Raw genomic sequence first — 20,636 nt, 5'->3', positions numbered from 1 at the left:
TAGGATAGAGAAGCTAAAAGCAGACTCAGGGGATATGCCTGCAGCTGCAGAAAGATGTATGGGAATAGACACACAACTCTCCCTCCCAGATAAGCACAACCAAGAGTCACAGAAGCAGTCCAAGCCTCTGATAAACATTCCCACCTTGAATCCTTAAAAACTCTTAGTCTATAAGAGAGTGTAGCTCTGACCTAACTCGGCCAGAAGCCCCTCTCAGGTTTGTTTTCTCTAAAATAAACCTGTCCTTAACTGTCAAGCCACTTTTGTGTTTCTTTCCTCTTTCTTTAATTCTTACACCTCGAGGTAGTCGTTCTTACAGTGATGAACAGATAGATGTCAATATTCCTTAAATTTAAAATACCCTGCAGTCCCTCTGAGTTCACTCCTGGGTGTCTTGGTACACAGTTTGAAACTCTGCCTCTAGATCACTTGCCTCTGAATCAGAAATAATAACCCTCCTCTTTATTGTGCTTTTCCCCTCAGTGCTAGCACCATGCCTAACATGCAGTAGGCACTTAATAAATATGTGACATAAATGAATATATAACAGGTTCTCTTCATCACCCTGTTCTGCTCCAGGGAATTCCGAGAAGAAAACATTCTGGGACTTACACCAGCCTCTGCAGAGGACATTTCAGGTGTGGCAGGGCATTCCAAATATGCTTGGCCCCTTCATCTTTCAAGGCGTTTTCTGCCAAGCTCAGGTGGGTCAGCATCTTACTCTGCCTGAGACAGGAGGCAAGGCTTTCACAAGTAAGCTGTGTAAGGTTGCAGTTCTCTATCCTATGGGAGAGAAGCACACAGATGACTGAATGGAGAGGGGTCTTTGTCTCACACAGAAGGATGATCCTCTCAGTCAGGGCTCTCCCTCTGGATGCAGAAGCATCCTCACACCTCTGTCATCACCACTCAGGACTTCCAAGCTTTCAAGGAAAGGACGGCAGCTTCGATGTGGGAATGGTGGGATGAAGGCATTGTGGATCAATAAAATTGATAGACTAAAAAGCTTCTGCACAGCAAAAGAAATAATCAGCAGAGTTAAGAGACAGCCCACAGAGTGGGAGAAAATCTTTACAATCTATACATCTGACAAATGACTAATATTCAGTATCCACAAAGAACAAATCAGCAAGAAAAAAAAACAATCCCATTAAAAAGTGGGCTAAGGACACGAATAGACAAATCCTAAAAGAAGATACACAAATAGCCAAAAAGCAAATGGAAAAATGCTTGACATGACTAAGTATCAGGGAACTGCAAATCAAAACCTCAATGCGATACCACCTCACTCCTGCAAGAATGGCTATAATCAAACAATAAAAAAAAGGTGTTGGTGAAAAGGGAACACTTTTACACTGTTGATGGAAATGTAAACTAGTACAGCCACTGTGGAAAACAGTGTGGAGATTCCTTAAAGAACTAAAAGTAGAATGACCATTTGATGCAACGACCCCACTACTGGGAATCCACCCAGAGGAAAAGAAGTCATTATATGAAAAAGATACTTGCACACACATGTTTATAGCAGCACAATTTGCAGTTGCAAAAATATGGAACCAGCCCAAATGCCCATAAATCAACAAGTGGATAAAGAAAATGTCACACACACACACACACACACACCATGGAATACTACTCAGCCATAAAAAAGGAACAAAATAATGGCATTTGCAGTAACCCAGGTAGAATTGGAGACTATTTTTCTAAGTGAAGTAACTCAGGAATGGAAACCAAACATCGTATGTTCTCACTCATATGTGGGAGCTAAGCTATGAGGACACAAAGGCATAAGAATGACACACTGGACTTTGGGAACTCGGGGGAAAGGGTGGGGGGTGGCAAGGGATAAAAGACTACACATGGGTACAGTGTACACTGCTCGGATGTTGGGCGCGCAAAAATCCCAGAAATCACCATGAAAAAGCTTATTTATGTAACCAGACACCACCTGTTCCCCCAAAACTTATTGAAATAAAAATTAAAACCTGAAAAAAAAAGACTAGGTGCAGTGGCTCACATCTGTAATCCCAACACTTTGGAAGGTCGAGGCAGGTGGATCACCTGAGGTCAGGAGTTCAAGACCAGCCTGGCCAACGTGGCAAAACCCCGTGTCTACTAAAAATACAAAAAGCAGCTGAGTGCGGTGGCAGGCACCTGTAATCCCAGCTACTCGGGAGGCTCAGGCAAGAGAATCACTTGAAGCTGGGAGGCAGAGCTTGCAGTGAGCTGAGATCACACCACTGCACTCCAGCCTGGGCAGCAGAGCAAGATTCTGTCTAAAAAAAAAAATTAAAACATAGAAAATAAATATATGGAATTAAGAAGGAAGAGAAACAGACCATCAAAGAATAAATAGCAGACAAGGAGACGGCTGAGGAAGAGACATAATTTCGGAAGTTATAAAAAAGGAAAGACCCATTAAATACATGGGAAGACATGAAAATTAGATAAACTAAGATGAACAGTCAGATGATAAAAAAATAGTCACTAGTAATCAAGGAAATGCAAATTAAAACCATAAGGTACCATTTCCTGCCCAACAGATTGGCAGCAACAGTAACAACAATACTGATAATAATAAGACTTGGATAAGGACCTGGAGTTAGGAGCACTTTCATACCCATTGCTCTGGCCAACTGGTACACTCTGGAAACAAACCCACTAAAACTGAAGATGAATACTCACCAAGGCCCCACAATTCTTTTCTTAGAATGTTCATCACAGTGCGTGTGTATGTGCGTGTGTGTGTGTGTGTGTCTGTGTGTAGCCAACAATTGGAAACAGCCCAAACCTCAACTGTCAGTAGAATGAATAACTAAATTCTTGGATCTTCATATAAATATCATTCTGTAGTGAAGAGGAATTAACTATAGAAGCAACTAAACAGATGAACACTAAGACATAGATCAGGAAAAAAAACACATCACAGGTGATACTTTAATGTAAAATCCTTTTTTTTTTTTTTTTGAGACGAGTCTCACTCTGTTATTCAGGCTGGAGTGCACTGGTGCGATCTCGGCTCACTGCAACATCTGCCTCCTGGGTTCAAGGGATTCTCCTACCTCAGCCTCCCGAGTAGCTGGGATTATAGGTGCATGCCACCACACCTGGCTAATTTTTGTATTTTTAGTAGAGATGGGGTTTTACCATGTTGGCCAGGCTGGTCTCAGACTCCTGACCTCAGGTGATCCGCCCGCCTTGGCCTCCCAAAGTGCTGGGATTACAGGCATGAGCCACCGTGCCCGGCCCTTTTATGTAAAATTCAAAGCAACACAAAACGATGTGATGCCTGTTTAAGGATACACAGGTAGTAATATTAATACTATACATAAATTAAGGAGCCTGATCAACCTGATTCAATATATCATCACAATGGGGTCGGGGGCAGGGTAAATAAAACCAGTGAGGACAGGGGAAAACAGAACTGATGAGTTCTATTTCATAAACGGGATGATGGATACATAGGACTCATTATGCTTGATATAGAATATTAGGTATAAATCCATACTTGTATGTAGATATGTTATTTCTCTTTCATTCTTGGCTGGACCCTTATTGACCTATCTATATAATTACATCGATCACAAGACTTATGTTTGCTCCTATACATGTACCTTCCCTATGACTGCTTTTCTCACAGAAGCACTAAATCTACCAAACAACCACCACAACCACAACCACAACCACAGCCACAACCACAGCCACTAGAAAGGAGACTTACGACAGCCTCTCCAGCTGGGCCACGGATAGGTAATATGCCCCACAGTTCTCCAGGGAGTTTTTTCTTAGTATGAGAGTCTTTAGACGTCCGTTACCTTGAAGATTATTGCCAAGATCAGTCCAAATTCTAGGGGTGGCCAAGCAGTCTTCCAACCTGTAGAAGACAGACACAAATGCTGAGCTGTGGCTCTGGGGAAAATGGTACCTGTAGGGCCTCCTGGATTCCACTGTCTCATGTCTCAGTCTTCACAGCAGAGACTCGGGGGATTATTTCCAACTTTCCGGCCAGCACACCTCCACCAAGCTCAGGAACTTCCTACCAAGTCATCAGCAAAAAACAACACACTCTTGGGGCTGTCATCAACTGGAATACAATAACGACTGAGCTCTAACTATTTCCATTCAGCTCCCTGAAATACAAATTTCAAAAAAAGTTAGTTGGAAAAATATAATTGTGTATATTTATAGGGTCCAATGTAATATTTTCATTTATGTGTACATTATAGAAAGCATCAATCAAGCTAATTAACATATCCATCATCTCACCAACTTAATTATTTTTGTAGTGAGAATGTTAAAAATCTACTCCGTTAGCAACTTTGAAATAATAAGTTATTATTAGTTATAGTCACCCTGCTGTGCAATAGACCTCAATGCTTATTTCTCCTGTCTAACTCACACTTTGTGCATTTATTTGCCAGTCATCATCTAGGTGAAGAACTGAGATCCAGTGACGTTAGAGAACTTTTCCTGAGTCTCACGGTCACTGTCTTCTCAGGCTGGATTTTGGCCTCAAGGTGGGCTGTTTATATAAAGACATTCAGTGAAGCATTGTGCTTACCACCTCCAGGTTCCAGCGACCTGAGCTTTCTGTTCTGTGCAAGAAAGGTAATGAAATGCGGAGATTATCCAAGCTACATTCAACTCTGTTGGATGTAAAGGAGCAACGCTGGCAGATGAAAACAAAATGAAAGGTCATACAAATTCTGTTGAGAGAAGGTTTGCACATGGAAAGGCTGGAAAGTAGGGTCTAAACTAAAGGTGGAACTACCATTCAATCCAGCAATCCCACTACTGGGCATCTACACAAAGGAAAAGAAGTCTTTATGTGAAAAAGACACTTTCACATGCATGTTTATAACAGCACAATTCACAATTGCAAAGATATGGAACCCACTTAAGTACCCATTGACTAAAGAGTGGATAAGGAAAATGTGGTATAGACACACCATGGAATACTACTCAGCCATGAAAAAGGAATGAAATGATGTCTTTTGCAGCAAGTTGGATGGAGCTGGAGGCCATTATTCTAAGTAACTCAGGGATGGAAAACCAAACATCGTATGTTCTCGTTTATAGGTGGGAGCTAAGCTATGATGATGCAAAGGCATAAGAATGATGTAATAGACTCTGGGGACTTGTGGTTGGGGTGAAGGTTGGAAGGAGGTGAGGGATAAAAGACTACACATGGGGTACAGTGTACACTGCTCGGGTGACAAGTGCACTAAAGTCTTAGAAATCACCACTAAATAACTTATCCATGTAACCAAAAATCACCTGTACCCTAAAACCTATGAATATAAACAAACAAACCAAAAAAGTAGAGTCTGAGTAGGTGCGTGGCAGTAAATGTCTAACCACTGCCGTTCTGGAAAAGGGAGTCCTGGTGTGCAGTGTTTGCCAGTACCTGTTGTGTAAATGCCTCTGCCATGGCTGATTTTCAGCTCAGAGTGGGAGGTCACTGAGCAAGGAGCTGGGAGGAGGTGCAGAGCAGTGCACCATGACATCATGTTTCCACCAAATGGGTACGGTAGACAGCGGCAGCCCCAGGGCAGTGGTCAGGAGCTGGCAAGCGGTGGCTCGTGGGCCTCCTCTGGAGTGCCACTTGGTTTTCTATAGCATATCAACTAAGAATGTTTTCAAATAAAACATTATTTTATTTTATTTATTTATTTTTTGAAACAGAGTCCTGCTCTTGTTGCCCAGGCTGGAGTGCAACGGCATGATCTTGCCTCACTGCAACCTCCGCTTACTGGATTCAAGCGATTCTCCTGCCTTAGCCTCCTGAGTAGCTGGAATTACAGGTATGTGCCACCATGACTGGCTAATTTTGTATTTTTAGTAGAGACAGGGTTTCACCATGTTGGCCAGGATGGTCTCAAACTCCTGACTTCAGGTGATCCACCCACCTCGACCTCCCAAAGTGCTGGGATTACAGGCATGAGCCACCGTGCCTGGCCTATTTTATTTTTTTTGAGATGGAGTTTTTGCTCTGTCGCCCAGGCTGGAGTGCAATGGTGTGATCTTGGCTCACTGCAGCCTCCACCTCCCGGGTTCAAGCAGTTCTCCTGCCTCAGCCTCCCGAGTAGCTGGGATTACAGGCACACACTACCACACCCGGCTAATTTTTGTATTTTTAGTAGAGACGGGGTTTTGCCATGTTGGCCAGGCTGGTCTCGAACTCTCAACTTCAGGTGATCCACCCGCCTCAGCCTCCCAAAGGGCTAGGATTATAGGCGTGAGCCACTGTGTCCAGCCCCCACAAAAATTTTTAAATGGTTAAAAAAATTATTAAAAGAATATTTTGTGACATATGAAAATTATATTAAATTCATGTTTCAGTGTTCATAAAGTTTTATTGGAACACAGCTGTATCCATTTGTTCACCTACAAACTCTGGCAGCCTTGGCACTGCAGTGGCAGAGTGGGGTCATCATGATAGACGGCATGGCCCCAGGTGCCAGAAGTGTTTCTTATCTGGCTTGTCATAGAAAAAGTTTGCTGAACCCTAGCAGTGATAATAATGAACCATAAAATGATTAGGAAACAATGCATTTTGATAATCGATGACTTCCATTGTTTAATATATTTGTAAGCCTGTGATTTAATTTTTAAAAACATTGTTTAACAACTGGCTCACGAAATTCCTGAATGATGAAAAATCAGCTCTTGCAGGCTGCCATGTGATCCAGCCATCCACTACTGGTATATACCCCAAAGAAAGGAAATCAGTCCATCAAAAAGATGTCTGCACTACCATGATTGTTGTAGCTCTGTTCTCAATAGCTAAGATTCAGAAACAACCGTCCATCAATAGACAAATAGATAAAGAAAATGTGGTACATATACACAATGGAGTACCATTCAGCCATGAAAAAGAATGAGATTCAGTCATTTGCAACGACATGGATGGAACTGGAGATCATTCTGTTAAGTGAAATAAGCCAGGCACAGAAAGACAAACTGCATGTTCTCACTTATTTGTGGGATCTAAAAACCAAAACAATTGAACTCATAGACATAGAGACTAGGAGATGGTTACTAAGGGTAGTGGGAGGGTGGAGAGCAAGGGAAGGTCAGGACAGTTAAAACCATTTATGCCAAGGATTCCATTATTGGAAGGCTAAGCACATGGGAGTTATTTATATCTCACTGCTCAAGGTCATCACCAAAGTCTGATTCAAAAAATTCAAAAAAATTGCAGCCTCGGGCATAAACGGGTTAACAGGTTGAAAAAGAATAAGACCTAGTATTTGCTAGCACAACAGAGGAACTATAGTTAATAATAAATTGTACATTCCAAAATAACTAAAAGTATAAATCAATTGTTTGTAATACAAAGGATAAATGTTTGAAGGGCTACATCTCCCATTCTCCAAGATGTGATTATTTTACATTGCCTGAACCAAAACATCTTATGTACCCCATAAATATATACACCTACTATGTATTCACAAAAATTAAAATAAAAAGTTAGAAAATATCCAGCTTTTGCAATCCAGTAGGAGCTGGGGCTCAGGTTTCCTGGTATCAGACGGATCTAGAGCATGGTCCAATTGTACTTTTTATTTTCCTTTTTAGACAGAGTCTCCCTCTGTCGCCCAGGCTGGAGTGCAATGGCGCGATCTTGGCTTGCTGCAAGCACCACTTCCTGGGCTCAGGCGATTATCCTGCCTCAGCCTCCCGAGTAGCTGAGATTACAGCCCGTAATTACAGTAGCTGAGATTAGCCTGCCACCACGCCGGCTAATTTTTTGTATTTTTAGTAGAGATGGAGTTTCACCCTGTTGGCCAGGCTGGTCTCTTGACCTGGTGATCCTCCTGCCTCGGCTTCCTAAAGTGCTGGGATTACAGGCGTGAGCCACCACGCCCGGCCCAAATTGTACTTTTAAAGTTGAACAAAGCCAACAGCAGATCAAAGGAAAGGACAGAGGGAGCCTCTCATCACTGCCCTTGAAAAGACCATCTGAGTACCCCGGTTCCTGCTCTACCCCCTGTCTCAAATCTCACCTGAGACACTGCAGATGGCACCGGGGGGATCTCAGCGCCCTGCATAGAAGCTTCACGGCCTTGGACTCCACTTCCACATGTTGTATTTCCAAGTATCTCAGATGCTGGTTCCCCGTCAAAACACCAATTAAGTCCTGGTTCAACATGGTGCTATGCACACGCCTTAGGCTGGAGAGGGAAGAGCGTCTCCTTGAAATAGGGTCCCGTCCACAATCGTAAAATTCTGTGGCCTCACAAACGAGGCTCCCGGAAGCTACAGCTGCACGTGGGGCAGGTGCAGTCCCACCCTCAGGGGGTTTACAACTGAATTCAGGATGCAGACATTAAAGAGTGAACAAACCTGTGATTATTCAGGTCCTATCCTGGGAAAACTGTAAGTCAAAATGAATGGCTACATTTTCTTTATCCGGTCTATCATTGATGGGCATTTGGGTTGGAACCATCATTCTCAGCAAACTAACACAAGAACAGAAAACCAAACATCGCATGTTCTCACTCATAAGTGGGAGTTCAACAATGAGAACACATGGACACAGGGAGGGGAACATCACATACCGGGGCCTCTGGGGGGATGGGGGGCTAGGGAGGGATAGCATTAGGAGAATACCTAACGTAGATGATGAGTTGATGGGTGCGGCAAACCACCACGGCACGTGTATACCTATGTAACAAACCTGCACGTTCTGCACATGTATCCCAGAACTTAAAGTATAATAAAAAAAAATTTTAAAAAATAAATGACTCACAGGATCGGAATTCGATTGGGCTGAGGTCTACAAAGGCTTTCTTAAAGCAAAGGGAACATCATCCTATTCCTGAAGGATTTGGAGGACTGGTTTTCCCCACACTCTCCTAAAATCATGTTTTTGGTTTTAAAATTTTTATTTATATTTATTTTAGTAACAAAGCTCAGCTTTTTTTTTTTTTTCTTGTGAGATGGAGTCTCACTCTGTTGCCCAGGCTGGAGTGCAGTGGTGTGATCTCAGCTTACTGCAACCTCTGCCTCCCAGGTTCAAGTCATTCTCCTGCCTCAGCCTCCCAAGTAGCTGGAACTACAGGCACCCACTACCATGCCTGGCTAATTTTTGTATTTTTAGTAGAGACAGGATTTTATTATGTTGGCCAGGCTGGTCTTGAACTCCTGACCTCAAGTCATCTGCCTGCCTTGGCCTCCCAAAGTGTGGGATTACAGGCATGAGCCACCGCACCTGGCCTACAAAGCTCAACTTTCTGATCTACTTTCTTTTTTGAAAAATTTTTATAGCTATAGGGTCTCACTACGTTGTCCAGGCTGCTCTTCCACTCCTGGCCTCAAGTGATCCTACTGGCTCAGCCTCCCAAAGTGTTGGGACTACAATCATGAGCCACCACTCCTGGCCATCACACTCCTTTTCTAAAACCAGGGACACAGATTTGCCTTGCACCTCTAATGCTTATGTTTGCTGCTGAATCTCTTTCTTTCTAATTAGTTGTTTAAAAACAGTTTTCTTGAGGTATAATTGATTTGATATTAAAAAAACCTGCATATATTTAACATATACAATTTGATGAGTTTGGATTATGCATATACTCATGACGCCATCACCACAATGGAGGTGGCTAACTAGTTCGTTCGTTTTTTTTTTTTTGAGACAGAGTCTTGCTTTGTTACCCAGGCTGGAGTGCAGTGGCACAATCTTGGCTCACTGCAACCTCCGCTTCCCAGGGGTTCAAGCAATTCTCCTGCCTCAGCCTCCCAAATAGCTGGGATTACAGAAGCGCACCACCACACCCAGCTAATTGTTATATTTTTAGTAGAGACAGGGTTTCACCGTGTTGCCCAGGCTGGTCTTGAACTCCTGACCTCAAGTCATCTGCCTGCCTTGGCCTCCCAAAGTGCTGGGATTACAGGCGTGAGCCACCGCGCCCGACTGGCTATTTCTTCTACATTCAGTCAGTCCATAAGGAGTGGCCCGTTCTGTGCAACATGGAATTCAGAACTGAGTTCTCAGCTCAACATCCCTAGTTGTCATCTTTCACAAGTCACGTAACCTCTCTGAAGTTTAGTTTCAGGTCTACAAGGGAGAGCATACGACATTTTCTCCTTAGAATGGCTGTGAGAATTAATCCCATGAAATTCTCAGCCCAGTGCTTGTCACATAGTAGGTACTCAGTAAGCAGGAGCGAATAATAACCATTATAGTAACAAGAGAAAAAATATATCTGATAATGGTCAGGGGCCATGTGATGCCTGGTAGCTTATTTCAAGGAAGGGGCCAGTGGTTCACACGGTGAATTATCGGGTTTTTGGATCTTAAAAACTCTGGAGAGATAGCGTATGGAGTAGTGGCTATCCAGAACTGATTCTGGAGGCAGATTTTACTGCTTAGTAACGACGTAACCTCATGCCTCAGTTTCTTCATCTGTGAAATAGGGACACCTACTGCTTGGGATGAATTTTAAGAGCACTCATGTGCAAAGAACCTAAGACAGCCTAGCAGATGGTAGGCAATGCATCCACGTTCTCTCTCACATTATTAAAAATAGTGGCTGGGTGCAGTGGCTCACAACCATAATCCCAGCACTTTGGGAGGCTGAGACAGGTGTATCACTTAAGATCAGCAGTTCAAAATCAGCCTGGGCAACATAGGGAGACCTTGTCTCTACAAAAAATTGAAAAAAAATTAGCTGGGCAATGGTGGGATATGCCTGTGGCCCCAGCTACTCGAGAGGCTGAGGTGGGAGGATTGCTTGAGCCCAGGAGGTCAAGGTTGCAGTTAACCAATGATCATGCCACTGTACTCCAACCTGGGCAAGGGAGCAAGACCCCACGTGGAAAAAAAATGAAGTAGTGTTTCTCCTCCTCCATGTAAATCTCATCCTTCCCAACCCAGTTCAAACGTGCCCTCTTTGGTGAGGCTTACCCCACACAGGCACCTGTTAATGGTGGTGTGTTAAAAAAGCACAGAGTGTTGGTGAAGATGAGCTTCAGGCTGTTTGCAGTGGAGTGATTTACCTAAGGCTTGTCAGCCGCAGGATCTTAGACAAATCACTTAACCCCTCCAGCTCTCACTTTGCTAAAAAATGGGGGCTGGGCATGGTGGCTCATGTCTGTAATCCCAGCACCTTGGGAGGCCGAGGAGGGCAGATCACTTGAGGTCAGGAGTTCGAAACCAGCCTGACCAACATGGTGAAACCCCATCTCTACTAAAAATACAAAAATTAGCCGGGCATGCTGGTGCATTCCTGTAGTCCCAGCTACTCGGGAGGCTGAGGCAGGAGAATTGCTTGAACCCTGGAGGGAGAGGTTGCAGTGAGCTGAGATCCAGCCACTGCACTCCAGACTGGACAACAGAGTGAGACTCTGTTTAAAAAAAAGTGAGGGGATAATAATACATATTAATACTTCAAAGGAATACAGTGGTGAACCATACTCAGTGCTCAGGTCGCATGTGGCTTCTGTAAGACGGTGTCCCTCTAGAGAGTAACCACCACACCCTGGATTACACAGTGCTGATTCCGCTTCGGGTACAGTCCTGTGGGCTTCGCATGCGGGACTGCATTTCATCTCTCCGTCGTGATGATCATTTAATTTTATTTATTTATTGTTTGTTTTGAGACAGGGCCTCACTCTCTCGCCCAGGCTGGAGTGCAGTGGCCAGATCATGGCTCACCATCCCTGCAACCTTTGCCTCCTGGGCTCGGGTGATCCTCCCACCTCAGCCTCCCAAGTAGCTGGGACTGGTCTCGAACACCTGAGCTGAAGTGAATAGGTGTGAGCCACAGCACCGGGCTGAACATTTTATGGATGGGCGCATTGAAGTGTACCAGGGAGATGTCAGGAATCCCATGACCCACTGTGTACACCATTCACTTAAGGACGCAGAGCTATTAAGTTGGTGCAAATGTCACTAATGGCAAAAACTGCAATGGCATTTGCACCAAGCTAACAGTAACTAGAGACAGGTCGAGCCGTCAGCCTGGCTCCCGTGTGTGGTTTCCCTCACCAGGCACCCCATGACTCACTCCTCCCATGCCTCCATCCAAGGCTGGACATGGGTGCCTTCTGGAAGTCTAGTGTGAGTAGAGAGGGAATGAAGAAAGTGGATGGGAAACAGACCATCTCCATAAAGTTCTTTCCAGTGGGATTTGTGTTATACTCACAGTAGCTTTTGCAGTTTGCACTGAGGGTGCCTCAGTGCGGCAGTAAGAGCCTTCAAAAAAGTAGGCCCCAAAACACTGTTGGTCATAGTCAGGACTTCCAGCTTATCATTCATTGCAAACACAGAGCATAAGTCTTGCCACCAGCGATGCAGCCCGTTGCTCTCTGGTGCTCTACATGGAAGGGAGAAGAGAGAAAACACGTCTTCGTTAAACTGGAGAAAATCTACTAGGAAACCCCAGGGCTGGTGTTCTCTACCCCAGTTAGGGCCATAGGCCTCTAGTGACTCTAAGACATCCTCATTAAAATAAAGCACTCAGAAAAACCATCACGAGGTTTCTCATTTCATTCCAGGAAGACTCGTGGTCGCAAATAAGAGCCCTGTATTTTCCCATGACTTGGAAAAAAGGAAGTTGCTTTTCCTTTTTATTTATTTATATTTGAGACAAGGTGTCACTCTGCCACCCAGGCTGGAGTATAGTGGTCTGAACACAGCTCGCTGCAGCCTCTAACTCCTGGGCTCAGGCGATCCACTTCAGCTTCCTGAGGAGCTGCGGTTACAGGCACACGCCACCACACCTGACTAATTTTTGTATTTTTTGTAGAAACAGGGATTCTCCATGTTACGCAGGATGGTCTTGAATTCCTGGGCTCAAGCGATCCTCCTGCCTTGGCTTCCCAAAGTGCTAGGGTTACAGGTGTGAATCACCGTGCCTAGCCAGGAATTGCTTTTTTAATTACATGAGATTTATGTGGGGGGCAGAGATTGAATTATATTCTGTACCTACATTCTTACCCTGTGTATATATAATTCTTATTTAAAAAAATATGATCAGAATAAAGGAAAAATTAATCTTTTTGACACAGTGAGTACAAGAAAGAAAAATCCAGAGATAGATTGGCATGTAGTTTGGCCATAGAAGGACCTGCTGACTTTCTCTTTCATTCTTCCCCATACAATCCTTTCAGAGAGGCTGACCAAGATACACATGTGAAGACTGTTGATGGTTGCATTAAAGAAATAGTTGAAAGTGGCCAGGCACAGTGGCTCACATTGTAATCCCAGCACTCTGGGAAGCCAAGGCGGGTGGATCATGAGGCCAGGAGTTCGAGACTAGCCTGGCCAACATCGTGAAACCCTGTCTCTACTAAAAATACAAAAAAATTAGCCGGGCTTGGTGGCAGGTGCCTGTAATCCCAGCTACTTGGGACGCTGAGGCAAAGAGAATCGCTTGAACCTGGGAGGTGGAGGTTGCAGTGAGCCAAGATTGTGCCACTGCACTCTAGCCCAGGTGACAGTGCGAGACTCTGTCTCAAAAAAAAAAAAAAAAAGAAATAGTTGAAAGCAACCCAAAAGTATGTCAAGGGGGAAATAGTTTAATCATCTCTAGCACACCTATTTTTCAAAGAATACTTCATTGAAAATGGCATGTATAGACATTGCCAAGACACATGAGATGAAAAAGCAATTTTTAGAATATTTACACTAGCGAGTAATTTTTGCATAAAATTTAAATCCCATGAAATAGATTCATCCATTTTCACATCCGTCAAATACATAGAAATGCAAATAAGTAGGAATGATATCAACTCCCTGCAGGAACCCATACAAAAGTGATCAATGGACTAACCAATATGAAAGAAATATGTCATGTCTTAAGATTTCTACGGATGTCAGGTCTTTACGCAGCATCATAGAAAGACACTGTGATTCACTGTGCTTAGATTATTGAGGTCTTAGTCGGGTGACCAACAGTTATCACCAAGTTGAACAACAAGCTCTGGTGTTTATTCCCCTCCCTAATAAAAGGTCCTCAGGGACCGGAGGGCCCCTTGAATGTGATTTTGTGGAGTGTGTTGGAACTGCCCACATAAGTTGGGAGTAGACATGAAAAAAGCATGGTCCGATGTAGCCATTCAATATCCGAGTGAACAGAATTCATTCTACCTGTGGCAGGCCAGGTCTCGCTAGCAGCTGAACAGGCAGGCCTTTGTCACAACTGTTTCAGCACTGACTGAGTGGGTAAGTTAAATATTAAAAGCTGACAGAGCCAGTGCCCTCATACGAAGGCTGGAATGTAAAAAAGCCCACCAAGAGTTTTGCCCAAGCCTTTCCTGGGCCTTGAGGTATGACAAGATAATGAAGGAATTCTCAACAGGACCCATTCAGGATTAAACAAGTTTTTGTTGGGGGTCTGAAGAAACTCTCCAGACCTCCACAAACAAGTTTTATTGGGGTCTGAAGGAACTCCCCAAGCCTCCATGATTTAGCAGGAGACAAGATAAGGGTAATCACCCCAGCACCTGGACCCATCTAGTTTAAGTAAATTTACTAAGGCTCCAGAGGGAGGTCTTCAGGACTCAGACCTTTGTTATAGATTAGAAGAAGTTAATCACTTATGTCTTCAGAGGAATGAACACTTACACGTAGACATATAGCTTAGAAGGCATATAAGCTCTGGAAAACTTTGTAATTTTTAGTTGGTCTGGTGATATTTCTTGGCCTTCTCCCTGTGTACCCAGTTACAGAAATAAACTCTCTTCTTTCCCAGTTCATCTGCGTCTCGTTATTGGGCTGTGAGAATAAGCAGCCTGACCCTCAGTTTCGTTCAGCGACATACCCAAGAAATGTGAAGTTTCCCTGGAAAGTAGCTTAGTGATATCCATGCTGATAAAGTTAGAGATGTGATGTGTGCGTATCTTGTGATGCAGCAATTCCCGTTAAAAAAATACACCCTGGCCGAGCACGGTGGCTCACGCCTGTAATCCCAGCACTTTGGGAGGCTGAGGCGGGCGGGTCATGAGGTCAGGAGATCAAGACCATTCTGGCTAACAGGGTGAAACCCTGTCTCTACTAAAAAGTACAAAAAATTAGCCGGGCGTGGTGGTGGGCGCCTGTAGTCCCAGCTACTCAGGAGGCTGAGGCAGCAGAATGACATGAACCCGGGAGGCGGAGCTTGCAGTGAACCAAGATCTCACCACTGCACTCCAGCCTGGGTGACAGACTGAGACTCTGTCTCAAAACAAACAAACAAACATACATACATACAGAAAACAAAAAATATACCCTGGCTGGGCGTGGTGGCTCACACTTGTAATCCCAGCACTTTGGGAGACTGAGGCAGGCAGATCATGAGGTCAGGAGATCGAGACCATCCTGGCTAACACAGTGAAACCCCCGTCTCTATTAAAAATACAAAAAATTAGCTGGGTGTGTTGGTGGGCGCCTGTAGTTCCAGCTACTCGGGAGGCTGAGGCAGGAGAATGGCGTGAACCCGGGAGGTGTAGGTTGCAGTGAGCCGAGACCTCACCACTGCACTCCAGCCTGGGCGATAGAGCAAGACTCCATCTCAAAACAAACAAACAAACAAAAAACAAAAAATCGGCCCTGGCTGGACGCGGTGGCTCACGCCTGTAATCCCAGCACTTTGGCGGGCAGAGGTGAGAGGATTGCTTGAGCCGAGGAGATCAAGACCAGGCTGGGTAACAAAGTGAGACCCCCATCTCTACAAAAAATAATAAGACAATAAATAAAAATATTTGCTAGAGCAGGGGTTGGCAAACTTTTCCTGTAATTGACCAGGTAGCAAATATATTCAGCTTTGCTGGCCGTAAATTTCCTGGCAATGACTCAGTCCTGCCGCGGCAGTGTGGTAACAGTCACAGACAATATGTCACAAGCGTAGCCGGGCTCCAATCAAACTGTATTTACCTAAACAAGCAGAAAGCTGGGTTTGGCCTCCTGGCTGTAGTTTGCTTACCTCTACCCTGGAGAAACTCAGCCATGGCTGAGGAGCCCTGCACACTGCCTGTCATGGTGAAGAACAGAACAGAACTTAAATTACTTGAAATTTAAATGTCTCATCCCATAAGGAGAGACCAACTTTTACTTATCTATCCACACACTAGCCCAGTATATGTCTAGGATGAACATTAGTGCTACACATCCATATGCTGAAGACTTATGCAGTCTTTCATGGAAAGACAGGAATCTGGAAGAGATTGTGGCTCCTTTTTGCAGAGCAGTTAAGGAACAAGAAGGCATTTCCATTATGCAGGAGAAGGACAATGTCCCCTCTCTCACCAGGGGTCAGTCTAAATCGCCTCTCTCTTCTCGTCATAGCCACTGGGGTCAATTTTTAGCTCGTCTTAGCTTCGACCAGATGTGTGACCTTGGACAAAGTGCTTCATACACCTGACCTCCAGTGCATCATGGAGTTCAAGGGACAAATAATTCACATAAAGCAAGTGCTTGACATTGTGTCTGCTATATGGCAAATGCCAAATAAATATCAACCAATATGAAGAAATGAGTAGTCAGTGCTTTTTGCCACTTCTTAATAAAAAGAAATCCAGTATATATGCCAAAATAAAGATCTTCTGGAAGAGTTTTGGTCAACTGGAGGGGATAAGGAGTTACATGAGTGGTAACAGTTTGTATCTACTGAGCACTAAATGAAGGACTGGACTTATTCAGTGTGTTGTAGATTTTAACACGTTTAATAACCTTATGATATATATATATATATATATATATATATTTTTTTTTTTTTTTTCTTTTTTAAGATAGTGGCACAATCTCGGCTAACTGCAGCTTCTGCCTCCTGGGTTCAAGTGATTCTCCTGCCTCAGCCTTCTGAGTAGCTGGGATTACAGGTGCCTGCCACCATGCCTGGCTAATTTTTGTATTTTTAGTAGAAACGGGGTTTTACCATGTTGGCCAGCCTGGTCTTGAACTCCTGGCCTCAAGTGATCCACCTGCCTCGGCCTCCCAAAGTGCTGGGATTACAGGCATGAACTGTGACACCCAGCTTGTTTCTTTTAATTCAAGATGGAAAAGATATTTTTACACGGAAAGAAAGACCCTCTAGAGGTGTGCTGTCTGATATGGTAGCTACTAGCTGCACGTAGCTATCCACATTTAAATTCACTAAAGTTAAATAAAATGTAAACTTTCATTCACTAGGTCACACCAGCCACATTCCAAGAGCTCAGTGGTTGCCTGTGGCCAGTGGTTCCTGTATTGGATAAGGCAGATTCAGGATGTCTCCATCATCACATTAAGTTCCATTAGGCAGCACTTTCCTTGAGACCAAAAGCTTCTGATACACAAAAGTAGGAGTGAGGCTGGGCGTAGTGGCTCATGCCTGTAATTCCAGTGTTTTGGGAGGCCAAGGTGGGAAGATTGCTTGAGGCCAGGAGTTGGAGATTAGCCTGGGTAACATAGGGAAACCTCGTCTCTCCAACAAAATAAAAAATTAGCCAGGCATGGTGGTGCATGCCTGCGATTCCAGATACCTGGGAGGCTGAGGTGGGAGAATCGTTTGAGCCCAGGAGGTTGAGGTTGCAGTGAGCCACGATCGTACCACTGCCCTCCTGGGTGACAGAAAGAGACCCTGTCTCAAAAAAAGAAGTAGAGTGATAGATGAAGCAAGGTCCCATCTTTATGGGCATGCAGCACAGAGGGAGGGAGGGTGAACAAGGTGTCTTGTTTTGCCCAGGATTCTCCCAGGTTTAGCACGAAAAGTCCTATATCCCAGGAACACCTTCAGTCCTGGCAGTAAAACAAAGTCCTGGGTCGGAGAAATCTCCTTAATCCTAAACAAACTGGGACAGTTGGTAAAACAGATGTGTATCACCCTAGACATATGTTTGTCTTAAAACAGAAGTACTGGCCGGGTGCGATGGCTCATGCCTGTAATCCCAGCAATTTGGGAGGCCGAGGCTGGTGGATGACCTGAGGTCAGGAGTTCGAGACCAGCCTGGCCAACATGGTGATACCCCGTCTCTACTAAAAATGCCAAAATTAGCCAGGTGCAGTGGCATGCGTTTGTAATCCTAGCTACTTGGGAGTCTGAGGCAGGAGAATTGCTTGAACCCAGAAGGCGGAGGTTACAGTGAGCTGAAATTGCACCACTGCACTCCAGCCTGGGCAACAGAGTGAGACTCTGTCTCAAAAAAACAAAACAAAACAACAGAAGTGCTGTGCAAACTAGGCTAGGGAAGAGATCAGAAAAGTTTGCAGATTGACCCCTAAACACCCGGGAGACTGTAGTTGATGCCCCCGGGTAGGACGGGCTACCCAAGGAGAGATGGAAGCACTTACTCAGAGCCAGGATGGGAGCTGGAGCTGAGCTTCCACACGTTCATGAAGTTCAGGGTGGCGGTCAGTTCCACCTCCTGCAAATATTGACACCGCTTCAGGCAAAAAGCAGACACTTGAACTTCTTTGTTGTTGCCAATTCTCAAGACAACTTTATGATAATCATTTAGGGCTTGGCTTACAAAGGCTTCCTCCCGGATTTCATGCAGACAGTAGAATAACTGCGGGACTCCACTGCACGGAGAAGGTGGGTCACATTTACGCAACAGAGGTATGACTTTCAGCAGTTTCCTCTTATTACCGAAAGACACCTTGCATTGGAATGACTGTTCCACAGCCGAAGCGCAGGCCTCGTTCAGAAAACCGAATAAGAAAAGTCCCATGTGAGAGAGATAGCTTTTGCTTCCTCTGGGACTCGCTATCAGGCACTGGATATTCACGTGGTTTAACACATGAAAATTTTTGAGTCTTTGTGGGAAACAGAGAACATAAAACAAGGCTGCAAAAAATTCCTGAAAAGTCACGAGGGTAAAGACATAGTGGTCTTCCTCACCTGCAATTCTTCGAAGGATACTCATGCCGAGGAAGGCGGTGACTCCCGTCTGATCCAGCTTGGCTTCCTCAAGATCTTCTTTACCTAACACCCATTTCCTGTGCCACATGCTGTCTGCAGCCAAGTGACACAGACCTTCCAGTTGTGCTTGGTGGATCTTTCTGGAAAAGTTCTCAGCTCTGGTGGGAAACAAGCTAGAAATATACCGGACGAACACAGAGGTGGCATTTGGACATGCCTGTGTGAGATTGTTTCCTCTCTCTATTTGCTGTTTCAGACCAGAGCAGACCATCCAGCAAACCACAGGGACCCGGCACATGGAGAAGAGAATGGTGTTTTCCATGGCGAAACTCAAGACTTGGTCTCCCTCCTCTGTATGTCCAAAATACATCTGGAAATAAGTGATTTTTTCCATCATATTAAACCCCGGAAGGGTTACAAGCGAGGGACATTTCAGCAAGGGCTTGCATGTCTGCCAAGAGGTAAATCTTATCATGATCAGTAGCGTGGCCTCTGGAAGCATCGTTTTGCTCAGCAAACTGCTCAGTAGGACAGATCCAGGCAATTTCTGCCTCCAGTCTTCACTCAGGTCCTCCGGTCTGTCGATGAGGGTAGATGTGAACTCCTCAAAGCCATCCAAGAGCAGCAGAAGTTGGTCGGGTTTGGACATAATCTTTGACACGAGGTCCTGAGATCCAGGCCACTTGTGCTCAATCAGCTCGGAGAAACTCTGCTCTGTCGTCTGGTTCACCTCCTGGCAATGGAAGTAGAAAGCACACCAGGGCTTGTGGGCGTAGAACTTGTTTCTGGCCCACTCATACATCACCTTTTTGGCCAGGATTGTTTTTCCAATCCCAGGAACTCCCTGTATGACCACAGTCTTGGGCTGTCTACCCTGGGGTCTTTTGGGCAGAAGCAGACATGGTAAGTACTCCTCGTGCCTGTGTACATCTTGGTAGAAGAAGTCCCTCTGGTTTCCAGGCCATGTCATAAAGTCCCATATGGGGAAATACTTTTCCATCACATTCAATTTGTACTGCCATATTTTACCTAGATTTGTGAAATGGGAGAAATAAAGGGTATGACATCAGAGTGAATCGTGAGAACTAATAGAGCAATAAGAAAACCAGTCTCGATGTCTACGTGAAGCCCCGTGATGCCCTTGCATAAATGAAATAACCTTTCCTGATACTGCTGTGTCAACTAGGAAGCACCAATGAACAGAAAACTCAACTTGAAGTGGCTTAAACAAAACAAGGACTGCTTTCTACATGAGAAGTATGGCTGGCGTAAAGCTGTTGAAATTAGGTTCAGTGGCGCCATAGTTTCAGGTCCAGCAGCATCACGATTCTCTCAGCCCTTTCTTTGTATTTCTTGCCTCACAGATAGAAGATAGCTGCTGTAGTGTTAGCTGTGTTATCTGCATTCAAATCAGAAATACTTGGGAGGGCCGGGAGCGGCGGCTTGCACCTGTAATCCCAGCACTTTGGGAGGCTGAGGAGGGTGGATCACTTGGGGTCAGGAGTTCAAGACCAGCCTGGCCAACATGGCGAAACCCTGTCTCTACAAAAAATACAAAAATTAGCCGGGCATGGTGGTGCACACACCGGTAATCCCAGCTACTCAGGAGGCGGAGGCGGGAGAATTGCTTGAATCCAGGAGGCAGAGGTTGCAGTGAGCCAAGATTGCACCACTGCACTCCAGCGTGGGTGACACAGTGAGACTGTGTCTAAAAAAAAAAGGCCGGGCCTGGTGGCTCAAGCCTGTAATCCCAGCACTTTGGGAAGCCGAGGCGGGCAGATCACGAGGTCAGGAGTTTGAGACCAGCCT

General features: G+C 44.8%; 1 protein-coding gene across 2 annotated transcripts in view; it reads right to left on the bottom strand.

The window, feature by feature from the left end:
* The window catches only part of NLRP8 (NLR family pyrin domain containing 8), a 39,393-nt gene that overhangs the window by 13,648 nt on the left and 5,109 nt on the right, over window positions 1-20,636 (bottom strand). The window contains exons 3-7 of one of the 2 annotated variants that reach the window (XM_054465613.1): window positions 18,257-19,856; window positions 12,153-12,323; window positions 8,010-8,177; window positions 3,722-3,874; window positions 613-783 (exon numbers count right to left, since the gene is read on the bottom strand). In XM_054465613.1, the coding sequence (XP_054321588.1) occupies window positions 613-783; window positions 3,722-3,874; window positions 8,010-8,177; window positions 12,153-12,323; window positions 18,257-19,856 (2,263 nt within the window). The remainder of the gene's footprint in view (window positions 1-612; window positions 784-3,721; window positions 3,875-8,009; window positions 8,178-12,152; window positions 12,324-18,256; window positions 19,857-20,636) is intronic. The other variant, XM_054465614.1, reaches the window with a different exon arrangement.

The sequence above is a fragment of the Pongo pygmaeus genome, chromosome 20, assembly GCF_028885625.2.
Source record: "Pongo pygmaeus isolate AG05252 chromosome 20, NHGRI_mPonPyg2-v2.0_pri, whole genome shotgun sequence".
Taxonomy (NCBI): domain Eukaryota; kingdom Metazoa; phylum Chordata; class Mammalia; order Primates; family Hominidae; genus Pongo; species Pongo pygmaeus.
Note: the sequence above shows the minus strand (reverse complement) of the source record. Positions and strands in the feature narration are given on the sequence as shown.